This window comes from Salmo trutta, chromosome 5 (assembly GCF_901001165.1).
Source record: "Salmo trutta chromosome 5, fSalTru1.1, whole genome shotgun sequence".
In the NCBI taxonomy this organism is placed as follows: domain Eukaryota; kingdom Metazoa; phylum Chordata; class Actinopteri; order Salmoniformes; family Salmonidae; genus Salmo; species Salmo trutta.
Genome location: NC_042961.1, coordinates 10,096,419 through 10,121,587, shown reverse-complemented (window position 1 = coordinate 10,121,587; position 25,169 = coordinate 10,096,419). Strand labels below are relative to the sequence as shown.

General features: G+C 41.5%; 1 protein-coding gene across 1 annotated transcript in view; it reads right to left on the bottom strand.

Annotated features, from left to right (window-relative positions):
• LOC115193638 (zinc transporter 6) overlaps positions 1-25,169 on the bottom strand; it is a 77,605-nt gene that overhangs the window by 24,418 nt on the left and 28,018 nt on the right. Inside the window, exons 5-9 of the mRNA XM_029752477.1 lie at positions 23,208-23,250; positions 22,157-22,222; positions 9,609-9,689; positions 1,825-1,860; positions 929-1,023 (exon numbers count right to left, since the gene is read on the bottom strand). Of these exons, the coding sequence (XP_029608337.1) occupies positions 929-1,023; positions 1,825-1,860; positions 9,609-9,689; positions 22,157-22,222; positions 23,208-23,250 (321 nt within the window). The remainder of the gene's footprint in view (positions 1-928; positions 1,024-1,824; positions 1,861-9,608; positions 9,690-22,156; positions 22,223-23,207; positions 23,251-25,169) is intronic.

Genomic DNA, 25,169 nt, shown 5'->3' with positions numbered 1-25,169 from the left:
CATGGACCAAATACATCCCATCTGCACTGACAAAAACATTGGGCAAATCGGAGCGGACACTAATACAGAAAAGGCCACAGACGAAGGGGACAGTGTCAACATTTTGCTTGTGTGTCGTAAACATTGGGCTCAAAACAAAGACAGAAAGCTCAGCTTTCTACGCTGCCCTCTACTAGGTAGAGTGCTGACTGTGTGATCTCCAGGGGTTGTGTTTTCCTCTCGTCTCCCTCCCTACATTCATTCATTTACTCCAGCTCTCTTCTATGGCCATTCTCATCTCTTTCGCTCACCTGCCTACCTCCCATCGCTCCTCGCTCTCTAGCGAACTTAGTTTTTTCTCCGAATACTGGTTGTATTGTGAGCTAGAGTAGAGACCGTGCTAATGACGTGCACAGGGCTGTGTGTGTACACTATGAAAAGTGTCATTGGATTTCAGTGAGACTGATGTAGGGGGTCAACTAGTATAGGGGCTGGATTGTCCTAGAGTCCATAACTGTGTCAATGACGATTTACAAACTAACAGTGAGAGATGACAGCTTGGGCCCTGCTTAGTGAATCACTGCAGCCACAGACAGGCATCGTGCAGCGCCAGCTCCCCAGCTGGCAGCTCAGGTTAATAGCAGCCCGACTGCAACAGACAGCCACGTACAGCAGGACCAGGCACAGTAGGGCGGCACTATGGCTACTAGGACTGCCATGTACCACAGACAGAATTGATTATCAATGACTGTGTGGAATCCATTAATGACAAACACAGCTGAAAACAAGACCTAATACTATTCCAGAATGCACTACAATAATTATGCTTTATAAATGACATAGTGATATCGGCAACCTCTTTTTCCATACAGTAAGTTAGTATAGACAGTTCATTATAACCTCCGGCATACTAGGTAGTGACGGGTGAGGACAGTCAGAGTTGACCTACCTTCTGAGACGTAGACAAAGGGCTTGTTCTTCACAGAGAGAAGAGTTAGCAGGTTGAAGAAGAGAGCTACAAAGGTCCCCACCAACAGACGACCCCTACGCACACACACACACACACCATTATCAGTACAAAATAGACGCACACTTGTAACACATTGATGTCAAACATAGCACACACTCTCCATGGCTTGTACAGTCATCTCCATTGCCTTTCACTACACAAGTACTAGGCTAATTACTGTGCACACAATCAAGTTAAGACTAATATTATTGCTAAAATTAAGTTGGAATACATGACACTTTCATGATGAAGTTAAAGAAGAAGTAAATTGTGATGGAAAACAAACACGTGTAAACGTGTCCAAAACACAAACATCAAAACATCCAAATAGAGACAATTCCTTTTTTTTTTTATATCCACAAAAACAAATCAACTGAGGCAGATTTTAATGCTGAGGGAAGTCAGTGGGTGCTGCATTGTAAATGGATGTTCTACACTAGATTAAATGTTGTGGTACCTGGAACATGTGACGTCTTGCCTGGCTAACACCTGCTGCCCAGCAGTGAAAATAATACTTGTGGTTTTAGTGATAGTGCACTCCAATGTTCCACTGCTTTGAAATGTAATCTCATCAACGGAGACAGGTTTAAGTCGGTCTTGTTTTCATCAAACTACTAATCTTTGTTTCATAATGGTGATCCAGGCTGTGGCGAGTGATGGCAACATAATTAGCTGAAAATCACATTGTTTTCAGTTTAGAGGGACGAGAGCGACGGTAGGCTAGCACTGTCTGGACCTGCCTGTGATATTTGTTTGGGCTGCTGTTCTCCCTGGTGTGTGTGTGTGTGTGGAACACGGGCAGGTGGGCAAGCGTGTTTGGACCGGGGCCTACTTACGTGTGCACCTCCGGCTGCTCCACGAATCTCTCCACACTGACAAAATAAAAGAAGGGAAGAAAAACCGTGTCACATAGAAACATGGGGCAATATGGGACAAGTTAATAAACAAGAAAGGTACCACGTGACCTGACCAGGAAACCCTCTGTTGGGCTTTTATAGTATAAGGGCACTTCCTATAGCAGGAAACCCTCTGTTGGGCTGTTATAGTATAAGGGCACTTCCTATAGCAGGAAACCCTCTGTTGGGCTGTTATAGTATATGGGCACTTCCTATACCAGGAAACCCTCTGTTGGGCTGTTATAGTATATGGGCACTTCCTATACCAGGAAACCATCTGTTGGGCTGTTACAGTATAAGGGCACTTCCTATAGCAGGAAACCCTCTGTTGGGCTGTTATAGTATATGGGCACTTCCTATACCAGGAAACCATCTGTTGGGCTGTTATAGTATAAGGGCACTTCCTATAGCAGGAAACCCTCTGTTGGGCTGTTACAGTATATGGGCACTTCCTATACCAGGAAACCATCTGTTGGGCTGTTATAGTATATGGGCACTTCCTATAGCAGGAAACCCTCTGTTGGGCTGTTATAGTATAAGGGCACTTCCTATAGCAGGAAACCCTCTGTTGGGCTGTTACAGTATATGGGCACTTCCTATACCAGGAAACCATCTGTTGGGCTGTTGTTCTAGTCATACTCGCATTCGTAGTCGTATCCGTTTTATGACAGTTGATACTCGTAATCGGATCTACTCGTGATCGGAAAATCCGGAAGTGAGCTTTAAATGCCAGTAAAGCGTATACCTCAAGCGCGCATTACTGCGCTATCACTCAGAGCTCATCGTTATGTTCTTTAACTCTTTCACACACATTGTTCAAAGGCAATCGACCCTGACAGATGAAAATGCACATGATTTACTTAATCCTATTCAATTATCAACAAAATAAGCTAATAAATAGCCTAATGCATGGCTGGCTACTACTGCCTGCATTTATTCCAGACACAGATTTACAGTGCCTTCAGAAAGTATTCCCAACCCTTGAATTTTATCACATTTTGTTGGTTTACAACCTGAATGGATTAAATAGAGATGTTGTGACTGGCCTACACACAATACCACATAATGTCAAAGTGGAATTATGTTTGATATTTTTTACAAATTAATTCAAAATGAAAATTTGAAATGTCTTGAGTCAACTACTCAACCCCTTTGTTATGGCAAGCCTAAATAAGTTCAGGAGTAAAAATTTGCTTAATTAACAAGTCACATAATTAGTTGCATGGACTCCCTCTGTTTGCAATAGTGTTTAACATAATTTTTTAATGACTACCTCATCTCGGTACCCCACACATACAATTATCTGTAAGGTCCCTTAGCTGAGCAGTGAATTTCAAACATAGATTCAACCACAAAGACCAGGGAGGTTTTCCAATGCCTCGCAAAGAAGAGCCCCTATTGGTAGATGTGTAAGACAATTAAAAAAGCAGACATTGAATATCCCTTCGAGCATGTTGAAGTTATTAATTACACATTGGATGGTGTATCAATACACCCAGTCACTACAAAGATACAGGCGTCCTTTCTAACTCAGCTGCTGGAGAGGAAGAAAACCGCTCAGGGATTTCACCTTGAGGCCAATGGTGACTTTAAAACAGACACATAGTTTAATGGCTGTGAAAACTGAGGACATATCAGCAACATTGTAGTTACTCCAAAATACTAACCTAATTGACAGAGTGAAAAGAAGGAAGCCGGTACAGAATAAAAAAAAATCCAAAACATGCATCCTGTTTGCAACAAGGCACTAAAGAAATACTGCAAAAATGAGGCAAAGTAAATTAGCCCCTTGTATTCAGGACAAAACGTTATGTTTGGGGCAAATCCAATACAACACATTATTGAGTACCACTCTCCATATTTGCAAGCATAGTGGTGGCTGCATCATGTTATGGGCATGCTTGTAATCGTTAAGGACTGGTGAGTTTTTCAGGATAAAAAAATAAATGGAATGGAGCTATGCACAGGCAAATTCCTAGAGCAAAACCTGGTTCAGTCGGCTTTCCATCAGACACTGGGAGATTAATTCACCTTTCAGCAGGACAATAACCAAGGTCAAATATACACTGGAGTTGCTTACCAAGAATGTGAATGTTCCTGAGTGACAGAGTTACAGTTTTGACTTAAATCGAAGGCAAGACATGAAAATGGATGTGTAGCAAATTTGCAAAAATTTCTAATAACATGTTTTCACTTTGTCATTATGAGGTATTGTGTGTAGATGGGTGAAAAAAATATACATTTAATAAATTTTTGATTCAGGCTGTAACAACAAAATGTGGAATAAGACACAGAGTATAAATACTTTCTGAAGGCAGGCTAATTCGCTTGCCCCATATATTGTTAGAAAATATACTTGTGTCATAATCGAATTTAGAAAATTCTCCATTTACGATACTTGTTTTGTCCGAGTACTCGGAACACCCCTAGAATAAGGGCACTTCTTATACCAGGGAAAACTCATGGCGCTAGTAATAATGAGGGGAGTCTGTGCTGAGATGCTAAGGCGGAGTGATATAATAAAAGAGATGGCCAGGACAGGCTGGGAGCTACATGGCCGATTAAGTCTGATAGTAACACTAGTACCGATCACTGGGACAACAGCCATCAGAAACATGCCACTAAAGGCTATTTACAGAAGTGGTTTTGCATATGTCTCCAGGATAGATTTGTCCTTAAGGTGGATGATCAAAACCTTTGTCCAGTATTCATGGCAACATTAAGGGAAGAAGGTATGGAGCCAGCCTAGATTTACCATACACTTACCACAAATCAACCTGGACTCGGGTAGATGTAACATAGTACATTTAAATCCGAGATACTCCAATTAGTATGCTATGTTACGTTTTGTATGGCATGTATTCATTTGTGGATGGATGACCATCACACATTATGATGGATTAGGAATTGAGATTCGTACAATATGCTACAAATTGCAAATCGTGCAATATGTTACGAATTTGCAAATTGTATGATATGTCACAAATTTCCTATTTGTTGTGGCTAACATTAGCTAGGTGGCTAACTTTAGCTAGGCTAGGGCTTAAGGTTAAGAGTTAGGTTAAAAGGGTTAAGGTTAGCAAGCATGCTAAGTAGTTGCAAAGTAGCTAAAAAGTAGAAAGTTGTTGCAAAATTGCTAAACTGCAAAAGTTGTCCATGGTGAGATTAGTACACGCAACCTTTGGGTTGCTAGACATTGGCGTTACAATACTACCCATCCACCCCGACCAACCACCGTACTTTAGTTTTTGCCTTAGCCCCCTAAGGTCGATGTCCGCGTCCCCACAAAATCTAATTCGCAAAATAAATAAAAATCCCAATAAAGATCTGTTTCAGCTAGAGATCAGTTTTTTTTGCATTGGATGCATCTCAATCCACCGCATCCACAGATGTCCCACTTTCTCATCTGCAGTGAAAGATGACAGCGCTAGAGGGGTGTTTGTCAGACCATTAGTCAATGAAAATCGGTCTTCTCACAAAATCGTCTGTACAATTTGGCCTACAAACTATTATGACCCCTCTGTGGAAAGATGACACTCACGAACATGTTGGTTGTTTTGCTCTAAGACACCCACAGGCCTCACAAGACTCGTCTGAAGGTACCCCAGTTCTAGTTGAAAAAAATAATGGATGTACAGTCGTGGCCAAAAGTTTTGAGAATGACACAAATATTAATTTTCACAATGTCTGCTGCCTCAGTTTGTATGATGGCAATTTGCATATACTCCAGAATGTTATGAAGAGTGATCAGATGAATTGCAATTAATTGCAAAGTCCCTCTTTGCCATGCAAATGAACTGAATCCCCCAAAAACATTTCCACTGCATTTCAGCCCTGCCACAAAAGGACCAGCTGACATCATGTCAGTGATTCCTCTCGTTAATGTTGACGAGGACAAGGCTGGAGATCACTCTGTCATGCTGATTGAGTTCGAATAACAGACTGGAAGCTTCAAAAGGAGGGTGGTGCTTGGAATCATTGTTCTTCCTCTGTCAACCATAGTTACCTGCAAGGAAACACGTGCTATCGTCATTACTTTGCACAAAAAGGGCGTCACAGGCAAAGATATTGCTGCCAGTAAGATTGCACCTAAATCAACCATTTATCGGATCATCAAGAACTTCAAGGAGAGCGGTTCAATTGTTGTGAAGAAGGCTTCAGGGCGCCCAAGAAAGTCCAGCAAGCGCCAGGACCGTCTCCTAAAGTTGATTCAGCGGCGGGATCGGGGCACCACCAGTACAGAGCTTGCTCAGGAATAGCAGCAGGCAGGTGTGAGAGCATCTGCATGCACAGTGAGGCAAAGACTTTTGGAGGATCGCCTGGTGTCAAGAAGGGCAGCAAAGAAGCCACTTCTCTCCAGGAAAAACATCAGGGACAGACTGATATTCTGCAAAAGGTACAGGGATTGGACTGCTGAGGACTGGGGTAAAGTAATATTCTCTGATGAATCCCCTTTCCGATTGTTTGGGGCATCCGGAATAAAGCTACCATCAGTCCTGTGTCATGCCAACAGTAAAGCATCCTGAGACCATTCATGTGTGGGGTTGCTTCTCAGCCAAGGGAGTGGGCTCACTCACAATTTTGCCTAAGAACACAGCCAAGAATAAAGAATGGTACCAACACATCCTCTGAGAGCACCTTCTCCCAACCATCCAGGAACAGTTTGGTGACGAACAATGCCTTTCCCAGCATGATTGAGCACCTTGCCATAAGGCAAGGTGCTCAATCATGATAACTAAGTGGCTGATAACTAAGTGGCTCGGGGAACAAAACATCAATATTTTGGATCCATGGCCAGGAAACTCCCCAGACCTTAATCCCATTGAGAACTTGTGATCAATCCTCAAGAGGTGGGTGGACAAACAAAACCCACAAATTCTGACAAACTCCAAGCATTGATTATGCAAGAATGGGCTGCCATCAGTCAGGATGTGGCCCAGAAGTTAATTGACAGCATGCCAGGGCAGATTGCAGAGGTCTTGAAAAAGAAGGGTCAACACTGCAAATATTGACTCTTTGCATCAACTTCATGTAATTGTCAATAAAAGCCTTTGACACTTATGAAATGCTTGTAATTATACTTCAGTATTCCATAGTAACATCTGACAATATCTAAAGACACTGAAGCAGCAAACTTTGTGAAAATGTATATTTGTATCATTCTCAAAACTTTTGGCCATGTTGGAAGTTTACATACACCTTGGCCAAATACATTTAAACTCTGTTTTTCACAATTTTTAACATTTAATCCTAGTAAAGATTCCCTGTCTTAGGTCAGTTAGGTTCACCACTTTATTTTAAGAATGTGAAATGTCAAAAGAATGAGTAGAGAGAATGATTTATTTCAGCTTTTATTTCTATCACCACATTCCCAGTGGGTCAGAAGTTTACATACACTCAATTAGTATTTGGTAGCACTGCCTTTAAATTGTTTAACTTCGGTCAAACATTTCGGGTAGCCTTCCACAAGCTTCCCACAATAAGTTGGGTGAAATTTTGGCCAATTCCTCCTGACAGAGCTGGTGACTAAAACAGGTTTGGGGGCCTCCTTGCTCGCACACGCTTTTTCAGTTGTGCCCACAAATTTTCTATGGGATTGAGGTCAGGGCGTTGTGATGGCCACTCCAATACCTTGACTTTGTTGTACTTAAGCCATTTTGCCATAACTTTGGAAGTATGCTTGGGGTCATTGTCCATTTGGAAGACCCATTTGCGACCAAGCTTAACTTCCTGACTGATGTCTTGAGACGTTGCTTCAATATATCCATATAATTTTCCTCCTTCATGATGCCATCTATTTTGTTTAGTGCACAAGTCCCTCCTGCAGCAAAGCACCCCCACAAGATGATGCTGCCACCCCCGAGCTTCACGGTTGGGATGGTGTTCTTCAGCTTGCAAGCCTCCCCCTTTTTCCTCCAAACAAAATGATGATAATTATGGCCAAGCTGTTCTATTTTTGTTTTATCAGACCAGAGGACATTTCTCCAAAAAGTACGATCTTTGTCCCCATGTGCAGTTGCAAACCGTAGTCTGGCTTTTTTTAATGCCGGTTTTGGAGCAGTGGCTTCTTCCTTGCAGAGCGGCCTTTCAGGTTATGGCGATATAGGACTCGATTTACTGTGGATATAGATACTTTTGTACCTGTTTCTTCCAGCATCTTCACAAGGTCCTTCGCTGTTGTTCTGGGATTGATTTGCACTTTTCGCACCAAAGTACGTTCATCTCTAGGAGACAGAACGCGTCTCCTTCCTGAGCGGTATGACGGCTGCGTGGAACCATGGTGTTTATACTTGAGTACTATTGTTTGTACAGATGAACGTGGTACCTTCAGGCATTTGGAAATTGCTCCCAATGATGTACCAAACATGTGGAGGTCTACGATTTTTTTTCTGAGGTCTTGGTTGATTTATTTTGATTTTCCCATGATGTCAAGCAAAGAGTCACTGAGTGAAGGTAGGCCTTGAAATACATCTACAGGTACACCTCCAATTGACTCAAATTATGTCAATTAGCCTATCAGAAGCTTCTAAAGCCTGACATCATTTTCTGGAATTTTCCAAGCTGTTTAAAGGCACAGTCAACTTAGTGTATGTAAACTTCTGACCCACTGGAATTGTGATAAAGTCAATTATAAGTGAAATAATCTGTCTGTAAACAATTGTTGGAAAAATTACTTGTGTCATGCACAAAGTAGATGGCCTAACCGACTTGCCAAAACTATAGTTTGTTAACAAGAAATGAGTGGAGTGGTTGAAAAACAAGTTAATGACTCCAACCTAAGTGTATGTATGTAAACTTTGACTTCAACTGTATATATGGACACTGTTTAGTGCCAAAAATAAAAGGTTATATGATATTCCTGATCTTTCTTATATCTTTGACACTTCAGAACAAACTTCCTTTTTATTTTTTGGGAGGACTAACTGTTGTTCCATGTAGTGAATCTGTTATTCAATGTGTTTGTATGGGCTAATTGTAGTAAGGCCCAATTTTTTTTATACTTCAGGTAGTATTAAAATTCAATATCAAATTGCTAAATGATCCTTGGTAGGACCTTTTAAAAACAATTCCATATAGCTTAGTAGAACCCTCCACCGTGTTAGACAGGGCTTAGACTCTTATGGATTAAGTAACCTTCTGTCATATGTAACCATACCAAACGTAATATCATACTAATTTGAGTGTCCCCCCCACCCATTTCTCTCTCTCTCTGAATGACAGAAGCCTTGTTAAACACGTGCTTGACATGTTGTCTGGCAGCCATGTGAAAGAGACAGTGTAACGTCCTCATCTCTCCCCTCCTCTACCCTGCCAAAGACGTGACCACTAGATAAACCCTGCCTTCTCTAATGGGTGCTTCAGGTTGAGGTGTGGAAATAGGTACGAACAAACGTTCCCACAGTGCTGAAATGTCCTACACTCATCAACACAAACAATGCCCCCCCCCCGGAACACACTGCACTAGCCCTACATAGGACACACATGGTTGATGTACTAGTTGGCAGCCGAGTGAAAAGAGGTAGTGACTGCGCCGTCATCAGCACTCCCATCCCCCTCCTAAAACCCTAGCCTGCCAGAGCAGTGACCGCTGGATAAACCCTGGCTCTGGTCGCCTTGGCCCGAGGTGTGGGCACAAGCAGACATTCCCACAGCTCTGAAATATTCAGTAGCCCCCATCCCCCGCCCCATGTCCCAAAACAGGGGTAAACCCTGGTTCCACCTACCTCTCCTTCAGGATGAACAGAGCGCCCAGCTGCACCAGCACCGTGGAGGCAAACACAGCAAGGACCTCCAGTCGCTTAAACCTGGTGGAAAACACACACACACACACGAGCAATCAAGCAAACGAACATAACTGAAAATACACATGACTGACATGAGAGATCATGTGCTTAGTACCACACATTTTCATTTGAGCTACTGATAGACTACCAGGATGCTTGAAAATATATATATTTTTATTTTTACTGATCTCATTGTCTGATATGAAAATTCCAACGGACAGATAAAAAGAAACATTCTGTACAACAATAACAGAGGTACATGAATATAACAACATACAATGCAGGAGTTTTGGGACTGAGTGATATGACGCACAGCACAATTCTCTGTGTCCGTTCTGTAAGCATTAATGAAAATCCTACTGTATCCAGAACATAGAAAGTGGAACACAAAACATTTCCATAATGACTTAAAATTGCTCATCACTAGTGCTGCACTGATATGGTTCCATACATTGTAGAAGCGAGTAGTGTATAAAAGGTACACTGTTAAGTCCAGAAGTAAGAACTGTTTCCATCTGTAAATGTACATCATTTGGTTATTTCCTTGTCCCCATGTCAATGTTTAGTAACATGCTGTACTGGGAAAGTTGGATAGACAGAAGGGTTAGGGAGAGTTGCTCCAGTTGAAATTAGATAATCTGTCCAGTGGCTGACCCATTGTACTGGCCCAGTGAGCACATTAGGGCCAAATCAAGCTGAAAAGCAGCTTTCTATGCAACCACCACTGCTCAACACCCTAAGGTCAAAGGAAAAAAAGCAAACACACAGAGCCCTATGCCAAACAAACAGAGCTCTACCCGATAAAAACAGCTTGCATGGTGTGTCAAAGGTAGAGGTTGACCGATTATGATTTTTCAACGCCGATACCGATTATTGGAGGACCCAAAAAAAACAGATACCGATTAATCGGACAATTTTTTTTACATTTATTTGTCATAATGACAATTACAACAATACTGAATGAACACTTATTTTAACATAATACATCAATAAAACCAATTTAGCCCCAAATAAATAATGAAACATGTTCAATTTGATTTAAATAATGCAAAAAAAGTGTTGGAGAAGAAAGTAAAAGTGCAATATGTGCCATGTAAAAAAGCTAACGTTTAATTTCCTTGCTCAGAACATGAGAACATATGAAAGCTGGTGGTTCCTTTTAACATGAGTCTTCAATATTCCCAGGTAAGAAGTTTTAGGTTGTAGTTATAGGAATTATAGGACTATTTCTCTCTATACGATTTGTATTTCATATACCTTTGACTATTGGATGTTCTTATAGGCACTTCAGTATTGCCAGTGTAATAGTATAGCTTCCGTCCCTCTCCTCGCTCCTACCTGGGCTTGAACCAGGAACACATCGACAACAGCCACCCTCGAAGCAGCGTTACCCATGCTGAGCAAGGGGAACAACCACTCCAAGTCTCAGAGCGAGTGACGTTTGAAACGCTATTAGCACGCACCCGGCTAACTAGCTAGCCATTTCACATCGGTTACACCAGCCTCATCTTGGAAGTTGATAGGCTTGAAGTCATAAACAGTGCAATGCATTGCAAAGGGCTGCTGGCAAAACGCACGAAAGTGCTGTTTTGAATGAATGCTTATGAGCCTGCTGCTGCCTACCACCGCTCAGTCAGACTGCTCTATCAAATCATAGACTTAATTATAACATAATAACACACAGAAATACGAGGCTTAGGTCATTAATATGGTCGAATACGTAAACCATCATCTCAAAAACAAAACGTTTTTCCTGTCAGTGAAATACGGAACCGTTCTGTATTTTATCTAACGGGTGGCATCCCTAAGTCAAAATATTCCTGTTACATTGCCCAACCTTCAATGTTATGTCATAATTACGTAAAATTCTGGCAAATTAGTTCGCAACGAGCCAGGCGGCCCAAACTGTTGCATATACCCTGACTCTGCGTGCAATGAACGCAAGAGATGTGACACAATTTCATGTTAGCAGGCAATATTAACTAAATATGCAGGTTTAAAAATATATACTTGTTTATTGATTTTAAAGAAAGGCATTGATGCTTATGGTTAGGTACATTGGTGCAACGACAGTGCTTTTTCGCAAATGCGCTTTTTAAATCAACACCGTTTGGCGAAGTAGGCTATGATTCAATGATAAATTAACAGGCACCGCATCGATTATATGCAACGCAGGACACATTAGATAAACTAGTAATATCATCAACCATGTGTAGTTAATTAGTGATTATGTTAAGATTGATAGTTTTTTATAAGATAAGTTTAATGCTAGCTAGCAACTTACCTTGGCTTCTTGCTGCCCTCGCGTAACAGTTAGTCAGCCTGCCATGCAGGCTCCTCGTGGAGTGCAATGTAAGGCAGGTGGTTAGAGCGTTGGACTAGTAACCGGAAGGTTGCAAAAACGAATCCCTCCTGAACAAGGCAGTTAACCCCCGTTCCTAGGCCGTCATTGAAAATAAGAATGTGTTCTTAATCTGACTTGCCTAGTTAAAGGTGAAAAAATAAATAAAATAAAACATTTTTAAAAATCGGCAAATCGGTGGGCAGAAATACCGATTGTTATGAAAACTTGAAATCGGCACTAATTAATCGGCCATTCCGATTAATCGGTCGACCTCTAGTCAAAGGCTGTGTGTATGAGATGATTAGGGACAACACACACAAACATACAAAGGCTGCACCGTACCGCAACTGTAGTCAGTCACGGGCAAACAAACACACGGCCATCAACACAGGTCAGGAGCTTAACCTCTAGTCTAGAGTCTAAACAAAAACTTGTATCTTAAGTTTGTTTTGAAGTGTCTGTCCTGTATCTAAAATTTATAAGATAGATCAGGAAATTATTGTACCCATACTTAACCCCCTTTTTTGGCACTAAACTACTTCCATATATATATATATATATATATATATATATATATATATATATATATATATATATATATATATATATATATATACATATACATACATACATACAGTGTCTTCAGAAACTACACATCTTGATTTTTCCACATTTTGTTGTGTTGCAAAGTGGGATTAAAATGGATTTAATTGTCATTGTTTGTCAACAATCTACACAAAAAGCTAATGTCAAAGTGGAAGATGTCAAAGTTATTTTATTATTAAATGGAGAAAAAAAAACTCATATTTTGATTAGATAAGTATTCAACGCCCTGAGTTAATACATTTTAGAATCACATTCGGCAGCGATTACAGCTGTGAGTCTTTCTGGGGAAATCGAAGATCTTTAAAAACCTGGATTGTACAATAATTGCCCATTATACCTTAAATTCTCCAAGCTCTGTCAAGTTGGATGTTGATCATTGCTAGATAGCCATTTTCAAGTATTGCCACAGATTTTCAACACCATTTAAGTCAAAACTGTAACTAGGCCACTAAGGAACATTCAAGGTCATCTTGGTAAGTAACTCCAGTGTATATTTGCTTCGTGTTTTAGGTTATTATCCTTGCCGATGACAAGCATACCCATAACATGATGCAGCCATCACCATGATTAAAAATATTAAGAGAGTGGTGATGTGTTGGATTTGCCCCAAACATAATGCTTTGTATTTAGGACAAAAAGCTTTTTTTTGCACTATTACGTTAGTGCCTTACTTAAAACAGGATGCATGTTTTGGAATTTATATTCTGTACAGGCTTCCTTCTTTTCACTTTGTAGTTACTCCACAATACTAACCTAAATGACAATGTTGATTCATCCTCAGTTTTCACCTACAATGCATTTGTTAAGTATTCAGACCCCCTTCTCTTTTCCAAATGTTGTTACGTTACAGCCTTATTCTAAAATAGATTAAATAAATTAAAAACTGTTGCAAATTTATTACAAGTAAAATAGAAAAACCTTATTTACTTAAGTATTCAGACCTTTTGCTATGAGAAATTAAGCTCAAGTGCATCCCGTTACCATTTCTACAACTTGACAAGTTTCTACAACTTGACTGGAGTTGCATGTCAGAGCAAAAACCAAGCCATGAGGTAGAAGGAATTTTCCATAGAGTTCCGAGACAGGATTGTGTCGAGGCATAGATCCGGGAAGGGTACCAAAAAATGTCTGCAGCATTGAAGGTCCCCAAGAACACAGTGGCCTCCATTCTTAAATGGAAGAAGTTTGAAACCACCAAGACTCCTCCTCAAGCTCTCCGCACGGCCAAACTGAGCAATCGGGGGAGAAGGGCCTTGGTCAGGTAGGTGACCAAGAACCCGATGGTCACTCTGTCAGAGTTCCAGAGTTCCTCTGTAGAGATGGGAGAACCTTCCAGAAGGACAACCATCTCTGCAGCACTCCACCAATCAGGTATTTATGGTAGAGTGGCCAGACAGAAGCCACTTCTCAGTAAAAGGCATGACAGCCCACTTGGTGTTTGCCAAAAGGCACCTAAAGGACTCTCAGACCATGAGAAACAAGATTCACTGGTCTGATGAAACCAAGATTGAACTCTTTGGCCTGAATGTCAAGCGTCACGTCTGGAGGAAACCTGGCACCATCCCTACAGTGAAGCATGGTGGTGGCAGCATCATGCTGTGGGGATGTTTATCAGAGGCAGGGAGTGGGAGACGAGTCAAGATCGAGGGAAAGATGAATGGAGCAAAGCACAGAGATCCTTGACGAAAACCTGCTCCAGAGCACTCAGGACCTCAGACTGGGGCAAAGGTTCACCTTCCAACAGGACAACGACCTTAAGCACACAGCCAAGACAATGCAGGAGTGGCTTCGGGACAAGTCCCTGAATGTCCTTGAGTGGCCCAGCCAGAGCCCGGACTAGAACCCGATTAAACATCTCTGGAGAGACCTGAAAATAGCTGTGCAGCGACGCTCCCCATCCAACCTGACAGTGGTTGAAAGGATCTGCAGAGAAGAATGGGAGAAGCTCCCCAAATACAGGTGTGCCAAGCTTGTAGCGTCCTACCCAAGAGGAATCGAGGCCGTAAGCAATGCCAAAGGTGCTTCAGCAAAGTACCGAGTAAAGGGTCTGAATACTTATGTAAATGTTATACTTGAATTTATTATTTTATACATTTGCAAAAATTTCGAAAAAACTGTTTTTGCTTTGTCATTATGGGGTATTGTGTGTAGACTGGTAAGGGAAAAAAAACTATTGAATCTATTTTAACCTCTCTTGGGGAGGTGGGAAGCTAGCGTCTCCTTAATGTAACCACATTGTCCGATTTCAAAAAGGCTTTACGGCGAAAGCATAAAGTTAGATTATGTTAGGACAGTTCCAACACAAGAAAAACCACACAGCCATTTTCCTAGCAAGGACAGGAGTCACAAAAACCAGAAAACCAGCTAAAATTATGAACTAACCTTTGACGATCTTCATCAGATGACACTCCTAGGACATCATGTTACACAATACATGCATTTTTTGTTCGATCACGTTCATATTTATATCCAAAAACAGCATTTTATATTGCCGCGTGATGTTCAGAAAATATTTTGCCTCCAATACTGCCGGTGAATCAGCACAACAATTTACAAAAATACTCATCATAAACGTTGATAAAATATTAAACTGTTATTCAAAGAATTATAGATGAACATCTCCTTTATGCAACCGCTGTGACAGATTTCAAAAAAGCTTCACGGGGAAAGCACACTTTGCAATAATCTGAGTACTGCGCTCAGAAAAAGACATCAAGCAATACAGATACCTGCCATTTTGGAGTCATCTAAAATCATAAATAGCATTAGAAATATTCATTTACCTTTGATGATCATCAGAACGCACTTCCAGGGATCCCAGGTCCACAATAAATGTTGTTTTGTTCGATAAAGTCCATAATTTATGTCCAAATAGCTCCTTGTTGTTTGCGCGTTCAGTAAGCTACCCCAAGTGTAGGAAATGCGGCCAAAATGTCACGACGAAAAGTCAAAAAAAGTTATATTTACGTTCGTTCAAACATGTCAAACGTTGTATAGCATCAATCTTTAGGGCCTTTTTAACTTAGAACTTTAATAATATTCCAACCGGACGATTCCAATGTCTTGAAAAACATTTTGGAACACAGCTACCCCTCACGTGAATGCGCGCCAATGAACTCATGTGCTTTCCTGAGTCAACAACTTCCAACTTCCTCTGTTCGCTCTCTGTTCACCATAGATGCCTCAAACAACTTTCTGAAGACGGTTGACATCTAGTGGAAGCCTTAGGAAGTGCAAAATGAACCCTAAGTCACTGTGTGTTGGATAGGCAATGACTTGAAAGGACTACAAGCACCAGATTTCCCACTTCCTGGTTAGATTCTTCTCAGGTTTTTGCCTGCCATACGAGTTCTGTTATACTCACAGACATCATTCAAACAGTTTTAGAAACTTCAGAGTGTTTTCTATCCAAATATACTAATAATATCTAGTTCCTGGGCCCGAGTAGTAGGCCGTTTAATTTGGGTACGTTTTTTGTCCGGCCGTGAAAATACTGCCCCCTACCCAAGAGAGGTTAAAATAACGCTGTAACGTAACAAAATGTGGAAAATGTCAAGTGGTCTGAATACTTTCCAAATTTTATTTATTTTATTTATTTATTTCACCTTTATTTAACCAGGTAGGCAAGTTGAGAACAAGTTCTCATTTACAATTGCGACCTGGCCAAGATAAAGCAAAGCAGTGCGACAACATACAAAAACACAGAGTTACACATGGAGTAAAACAACATACAATCAATGATGCAGTAGAAAAAAAATAAGACTATATACAATGTGAGCAAATGATGTGAGATAAGGGAGGTAAAGGCAAAAAAGGCCATGGTGGCAAAGTAAATAAAGTATAGCAAGTAAAACACTGGAATGGTAGATTTGTAGTTTGAAGAAAGTTCAAAGTTAAAATATAAATAATATGGTGCAAAGGAGCAAAATAAATAAAATAAATAAATACAGTAGGGGAAGAGGTAGTAGTTTGGGCTAAATTATAGATGGGCTATGTACAGGTGCAGTGATCTGGGAGCTGCTCTGATAGCTGGTGCTTAAAGCTAGTGAGGGAGATAAGTGTTTCCAGGTACAGAGATTTTTGTAGTTCGTTCCAGTCATTGGCAGCAGAGAACTGGAAGGAGAGACGACCAAAGGAGGAGTTGGCTTTAGGGGTGACCAGAGAGGTATACCTGCTGGAGCGCGTGCTACAGGTGGGTGCTGCTATGGTGACCAGTGAGCGGAGATAAGGGGGGACTTTACCTAGCAGGGTCTTGTAGATGACCTGGAGCCAATGTGTTTGGCGACGATTATGAAGCGAAGGCCAGCCAACGAGAGCGTACAGGTCGCAGTGGTGGGTAGTATATGGGGCTTTGGTGACAAAACGGATGGCACTGTGATAACAAGCTGGATGCAGTCTGAGTAGGGTATTGGAGGCTATTTTGTAAATGGCATCGCCGAAGTCGAGGTTTGGTAGGATGGTCAGTTTTACGAGGGTGTTTGGCAGCATGAGTGAAGGATGCTTTGTTGCGAAATAGGAAGCCAATTCTAGATTTAACTTTGGATTGGAGATGATTGATGTGAGTCTGGAAGGAGAGTTTACAGTCTAACCAGACACCTAGGTATTTGTAGTTGTCCACAAATTCTCAGTTAGAACCGTCCAGAGAAGTGATGCTGGACAGGCGGGCAGGTGCAGGCAGCGATCGGTTGAAGAGCATGCATTTAGTTTTACTTGTGTTTAGGAGCAGTTGGAGACCACGGAAGGAGAGTTGAATGCACTGTAAACCATTTAACTGTGTAACTGGTTTAAAATCTCCATTGGCCAAATCCCTCAACGGTTTCCCTCCTCTCCATCAACTGAGTTAGGAAGGACGCCTGTATCTTTGTTGTCACTGGGTGGATTAATACACCATCCAAAGTGTCATGAATAAGGTATTACTTTAAAAAAAAAATGTATCCCAATAGATGACCTTCTTTCCAAAGCATTGGAAAGCCTCACTGGTCTTTGTGATTGAATCTGTGCTTGAAATTCATGTGTTTGAATAACTACCCCATAAAGAGATGGGGTAGTTAGTTCTTCAAAAATCATGTTAAACACTATTACTGCACACAGAGTGAGTCCATGCAACTTAAACTTGTTAAGCACATTTTTACTCCTGAACTCATTTAGGCTTGCCATAACATAGGGGCTGAATACTTATTGACTCAAGACATTTCAGCTTTTAATCTTTTATTAATATGTAAAGATGTCTAAAACATAATTCCACTTTGACATTATGGGGCTGTGTGTGTAGATCAGTAACACAATCTACATTTAATCCATTTTCAATTCAGGTAGTAACAACAACATCTGGAAAAAGGGGTGTGAATACTTTCTGAAGGCACTTTACTACCATTCATTTTTAAAGCTGGGCTACCTTCAGACGAGTCCTGCGAGGCTTGTGGGCATCCTAGAGTAAAACCACCGGCATGTACATGTTCGTGAGAGTTTCAACTTCGAATAGGGGGTTATCATACTAGCCCAAACTGTTTGGTCGCTACAGACGTTTTCGTGAGAAGACCGATTTTCAGGATGTCTCCTGGTCTGACAAACTTCCACCACAGACGCGGAAGGCGGACATAGGCGGATGCAGTAGATAGAGTCGCAGCACATGCCAAAAAAACAGATCTCTAGCTAAAACAGACGTATAGATGGGAATTGTTTTATTTTGCTAATTAGATTTTTTCGCAGGGGCGTGTAAGAAACATTTATTCCAGTGCCAAAATTGACCAAAAAGTGTAAGTAGGAGAGTTTTGCTCATAAAGTCAGTATATTCCAAAACTGGGTTTTGTGAGATGTGTAACTGAAGATGTCACTTACATCATGGTTGGGTTCTGATTTCAATCCTGCCCACACAGGACCAAAGCCTGGCACAGTCTAATCCTGGCTGGCAGTAATCAAATCATCCAGATCACAGATGCCCGGTATGCTGCAGAGCACACTATCCAATCGCTCACCAGAATCAACCTACAACCCACGCATTCAATTTATAGACATCCAAACTAACCATTAGTACACAGCACCTCAAACTTGTTTAAACAACAATCCATACACAAGATAATGTTATGTTGAAAAACGAGTTGCTTTTTATAAACGGTTTGGTTTTTCTCCAACTCAAACATCCTCACCTTCATGAACTCACGTTAGAATCACAAACAACAAATGTATCAAAGACAACTACATCTAGAAAGCAGGAAATGCAGTATTCCCTGACCGATCATGTTCACGTTGTCCTGCTGCCTCTCCCGGTTGCTAAGCAATTCGGTACGGTGACTGAAGGGGGACAAACATTACTGCCAGAAATAAGTCTCTCACTGTTTCCGCTTGCTATAGATTGCCCCCAATCTATCTTCTGAGCTCGTGTTACTAGGTGACCTAAACTGGGACATACTTAACACCCCGGCCATCCTACAATCTAAGCTTGATGCCCTCAATCTCACACAAATAAATTAATCAACGAACCTACCAGGTATAACCCCAAATCCGTAAACACGGGCACCCTCATAGATGTCATCCTAACTAACTCGCCCTCCAAATACACCTCTGCTGTTTGCAATCAAGATCTCAGTGATCACTGCCTCATTGCCTGCATCCGTAATGGGTCTGCGACCAAACGACCACCCCTCATCACTGTCAAAAGCTCCCTAAAACACTTCTGAGAGCAGGCCTTTCTAATCGACCTGGCCGGGGAATCCTGGAATGACATTGACCTCATCCCGTCAGTAGATGATGCCTGGCTATTCTTTAAAAGTGCCTTCCTCACCATCTTAAATAAGCATGCCCCACTCAAAAAATGTAGAACTAGGAATAGATCTAGTCCTTGGTTCACTCCAGACCTGTCTGCCCTTGACCAGCACAAAAACATCCTGTGGCGTTCTGCATTCGCATCGAATAGCCCCATTGACATGCAACTTTTCAGGGAAGTTAGGAACAAATATACACAGGCAGTTAGAAAAGCTAAGGCTAGCTTTTTAAAACAGAAATTTGCATCCTGTTGTACTAATTCAAAAAAGTTCTGGGACACTGTAAAGTCCATGGAGAAAAAGAGCACCTCCTCCCAGCTGCCCACTGCTCTGAGGCTAGGAAACACTGTTACCACCAATAAATCCACTATAATTGAGAATTTCAATAAGCATTTCTCTACGGCTGGCCATGCTTTCTACCTGGCTACCCCTACCCCGGGTCAACTGCCCGGCACCCTCCACAGCAACCCACCAAAGCCCCCACCATTTCTACTTCACCCAAATCCAGATAGTTGATGTTCTGAAAGAGCTGCAAAATCTGAACCCATACAAATCAGCCAAGCTAGACAATCTGGATCCTCTCTTTCTAAAATTATCTGCCGAAATTGTTGCAACCCCTATTACTAGCCTGTTCAACCTCTCTCTCGTATCGTCTGAGATTCCCAAAGCTTGGAAAGCTGCCGCGGTCATCCCCCTCTTCAAAGGGGGTGACACTCTAGACCCAAACTGCTACAGACATATCTATCCTACCCTGTCTTTCTAAGGTCTTCGAAAGCCAAGTTAACAAACAGATTACAGACCATTTCGAATCCCACCGTACCTTCTCCGCTATGCAATCTGGTTTCAGAGCTGGTGCACCTCAGCATGGGCTAGCATGGGTGCACCTCAGCCACGCTCAAGGTCCTAAACGACATCATAACCGCCATCGATAAGAGACATTACCGTGCAGCCGTATTCATCGACCTGGCCAAGGCTTTCGACTCTGTCAATCATCACAATCTTATTGGCAGACTCGACAGCCTTGGTTTCTCAAATGATTGCCTCGCCTGGTTTGCCAACTACTTCTCTGATAGAGTTCAGTGTGTCAAATCGGAGGGCTTGCTGTCCGGACCTCTGGCAGTCTCTATGGGTGTGCCACAGGGTTCAATTCTCAGGCCAACTCTCTTCTCTGTATACATGAATGATGTTGCTCTTGCTGCTGGTGATTCTCTGATCCACCTCTACGCAGACGACACCATTCTGTATACTTTTGGCCCCGCTTTGGACACTGTGTTAACTAACCTCCAGACGAGCTTCAATGCCATACAACTCTCCTTCCGTGGCCTCCAACTGCTCTTAAATGCAAGTAAAACTAAATGCATGCTATTCAATCAATCACTGCCCGCACCTGCTCGCCCATCCAGCATCACTACTCTGGACGGCTCTGACTTAGAATACGTGGACAACTACAAATACCCGGGTGTCTGGTTAGACTGTAAACTCTCCTTCCAGACTCACATTAAGCATCTCCAATCCAAAATTAAATCTAGAATCGGCTTCCTATATCGCAACAAAGCATCCTTCACTCATGCTGCCAAACATACCCTCGTAAAACTGACCATCCTACCGATCCTTGACTTCGGTGATGTCATCTATAAAATAGCCTCCAACACTCTACTCAACAAACTGGATGCAGTCTATCACAGTGCCATCCGTTTTGTCACCAAAGCCCCATACACTACCCACCATTGCGACCTGTACGCTTTCGTTGGTTGGCCCTCGCTTCATACTCGTCGCCAAACCCACTGGCTACAGGTTATCTACAAGTCTCTGCTAGGTAAAGCCCCGCCTTATCTCAGCTCACTGGTCACCATAGCAGCACCCACTCATAGCACGCACTCCAGCAGGTATATCTCACTGGTCACCCCCAAATCCAATTCCTCCTTTGGTCATCTTTCCTTCCAGTTCTCTGCTGCCAATGACTGGAACGAACTGCAAAAATCTCTGAAGCTGGAGACTCATATCTCCCTCACTAGCTTTAAGCACCAGCTGTCAGAGCAGCTCACAGATCACTGCACCTGTACATAGTCCATCTGTAAACAGCCCATCTATCTACCTACCTCATCCCCATACTGTATTTATTTATCTTGCTCCTTTGCACCTCAGTATCTCTACTTGCACATTCATCTTCTGCACATCTACCATTTCAGTGTTTAATTACTATATTGTAATTACTTCGCCACCATGGCCTATTTATTGCCTTAACTTACCTCATTTGCACTCACTGTATATAGACATTTTGTTTTCTTTTGTTCTACTGTATTATTGACTGTATGTTTTGTTTATTCCATGTGTAACTCTGTTGTTGTATGTGTCGAATTGCTATGCTTTATCTTGGCCATGTCGCAGTTGCAAATGAGAACTTGTTCTCAACTAGCATACCTGGTTAATTAAATAAAGGTGAAATAAAATACAATTTTAAAAAATGATATAACGAACATAACACCGACATTGAACCACACAATTCAAATTTTTCTTGATGAGTACCGGAAACACTCAGGAGGAATTGGTAAGTTTAGCCCCTCTTTAAACAACCTAAGATGTGTGGGAATGTAAGTGTTGTATCACATACAGTACATTAAAGCATACACCAAAAAAAAAAACAGTAGACATTAATAAATCAATACAAGTCAATGGAAACATGATCATCAAATGACTCCATTTTTAAATAAATAATAACAGTGGGCCGACATTTTAGAAAACAGGCTACTGTAGAATCAGTATGCTAATGGACGTACCCAAACGAGAAGAGCTGACTAGGCTTCTTCATGGCCACCCAGGAACTCAGCAGACAGGTGATCAGACTGTAGGCCAACAGGTACACATACATTACCAGTCAAAAGTTGACACACCTAGTCATTCAAGGGTTTTTCTTTATTTTTACTATTTTCTACATTGTCGAATAATAGCAAAGACATCAAAACTATGAAATAACACATATGGAATAACATAGTAACCAAAAAAGTGTTTAATCAAAATTTATTTTAGATTTTAGATTCTTGGTGGTTACAGAATGCCAAGACTTTGCAAAGCTGTCATCAAGGCAAAGGGTGGCTACTTTGAAGAATCTGTCACGGCCCCTCCTCTGCAGTGCAGGGGCGGTTCCTCCTGCAGGCAGAGGAGGGTCGTTAGTGATTGGAGCTGGCGTGATTGGACCCACCTGGGCTCAGGATATTTAACTGCTTCACTAACCACTCTCTCTCTCTCCCCCTGCTCCTCCAGGTATGATCCTGTTTTGTTCGTTCTTTTGTAGGTTTACTTAGTTTCCACTCAGTCATGTTCACACACACAGATTCATGCATCCATGCACTTTACATACACCCTACATTATGACATTTCCACACCTCATTCCTTTTTCTTTGTTTAAAGTTAAGTTTTTGGTTTACAATAAAGAACCTTTTGATTGGCCTATACCTGTTGTTCATGTCCCCTCATTTTTGCCACAGGCTATGAGTCGGCCTGTGACAAACCTCAAATATATTTTGATTTGTATAACACTTTTGTTGGTTACTACATGATTCCATGTGTCATTTCATAGTTTTGATGTCTTCACTATTATTCTACAATGTAGAAAATAGTACAAGTTTAGAAAAACCCTTGAATGAGTAGGTGTCCAAACGTTTGACTTGTACTGTAAATCATCATGACTAACAACACCTCAACACAAGCAATTGCACTCTAGTAAAAAGAGCTCAACACAAGTGTTAGGTACAATATTTAGCTTAGTGTAAAACATCTTTAGACAGTGCTGATAAAACATGATGCTCCCCAGGATGCCCATTTACTCACCTGAAGAGATCGAAGATGGTGAGGTATGTGTATGCTGTTAAGGCTGAAATGACAGAAAAAGATGATCAGTGAGTGCTATATATTACTTGAATTAATTCTAATAGAAATTAAGCAAACACTTTTTAGCTCTGTAAAAGTTACTGTAACATGTATGAAGGAGATAGCTGCGATACACCAGTTTAATTCATATAGACTATATTGATGAGATTAACCACAATTGAATAGATCCTGCCCTACTGTCAATCAACAAGACATGTTCTATGATGATAAATCAGCTGTAATACAACCTTAGTGTACCAGCCATTTCACAGACAAAAATATAAATATCCTTTGGTTGCCAAGGATTCCCTCCCCCAAAACGGTGTCATTCCTGTCCAGTAGAGATGACAGTGTAGCTGTCGTGTCTGAGCTAAGATGCCAACTCCCACGCATATACACAGACACAGCCTGTCATTGTTAATAGATTCAGTGAGCAAGCCTGACCCAGTATCAAGCCTCCAACTGCTTCCCAATGTATCTAGACTTTAAAACACAGTGAGTAGTGCTGTGCCATTCTCACAGTCAAACTCCCCAGCTCTAGGGGGCGGTGTAGAGCAGAGCAGCAGTAGGCTAGAGGACCAGGAGGCAACAGAGGTGGAGGCAGAGTGATATCCGCCGGCCTGCAAACCCGGCTTTATGTAAGCTGGATATGATGTAGGAGATTAAGAAAGCTTTGCATGGAGAGGAACATTTTGTTTTCACACTGCTCTACCATGTTGGCCAAACTGAGGTGATGTAATTCAGGATACATGCCGACCATTAGCCGTAGGCCCAGGGGATCTATCGGACTGATTGAGCTTGGTTTGTGCTGTACCTACCACGCCACCATGGTTACGGCTCAGCACTCTGCATCACCGCCAGAGCACACAGGAATATACAGTGGGGTCAGAATTTATTGATACCCTTGATAAGATGAGCAAAAATTACTAAAATAAATTATTCAAATACTGAGCTATAATGTAAGAAACAAATATTAAATTATATTATACTAATACAATTGCTCAGAGAAAGATATTTAACTAGTAATAATAATTTCTCAAAAAAGTAGAGGTCAAAATTATTGACACCCGTTTTCAATACCTCACCTTGCGAGGTTAACGACACTAAGCCTTTTTCTAAAATGTTTTATGCTAACTGGAGAACTCATTGGGAAGGATCTTAGACCATTCCTACATACAGAATCTTTCCATATCCTTGATATCCTTCATCTGCACTTATGGACTGCCCTCTAATATTAAACCAAAAAATGTCAATGTGTCCAGAGACAGATTGCCATTGAAAAATGTTGATTTTGTGGCCAACTAACCATTTCTTTGTGGATTTTGAGGTGTGCTTAGGGTTATGGTCTTGCTGGAAGGTCTACTTGCAGCCAAGTTTCAGCCTCCTGGCAGAGGCAACCAGGTTGTTGACAAAAATTCCCTAGGACCAGCGCAAGAATAGCCCCATAACATCAAAGATCCACCACCTTATTTTACAGTCGGTATGGGGTTCTTTTCTGCTCGTGCATTCTCATTTTGGCAACAAACCCTCCACTGGTATGCCTGGCCAAAGAGCTCTAAATGAGAATGCATAAGCAGAAAATAACCCCATACCTACTGTAGAATATGGTGGTGGCTCTTTGATGTTATGGGACTATTTTGCTGAGAAATTGTATCAGCATAAAATTTCATTTTTTGGGATTTACGTTTTTAGTCATTTAGCAGACGCTCTTATCCAGAGCGACTTACAGTAGTGAATGCATACATTTAATTTCATGCACCATGCTGGCATTGCAAACACCATGCTCTACCAACTGAGCCACAGGGAAGACTGATCATAAAATATAGTTCAGTATTTAAATAATAGATTTTATACAGTCATTATCCCATATGGCCTTTCAACCGTGACCCAATCCTATAAATCCACTGTGGTGGTACAGGGGTC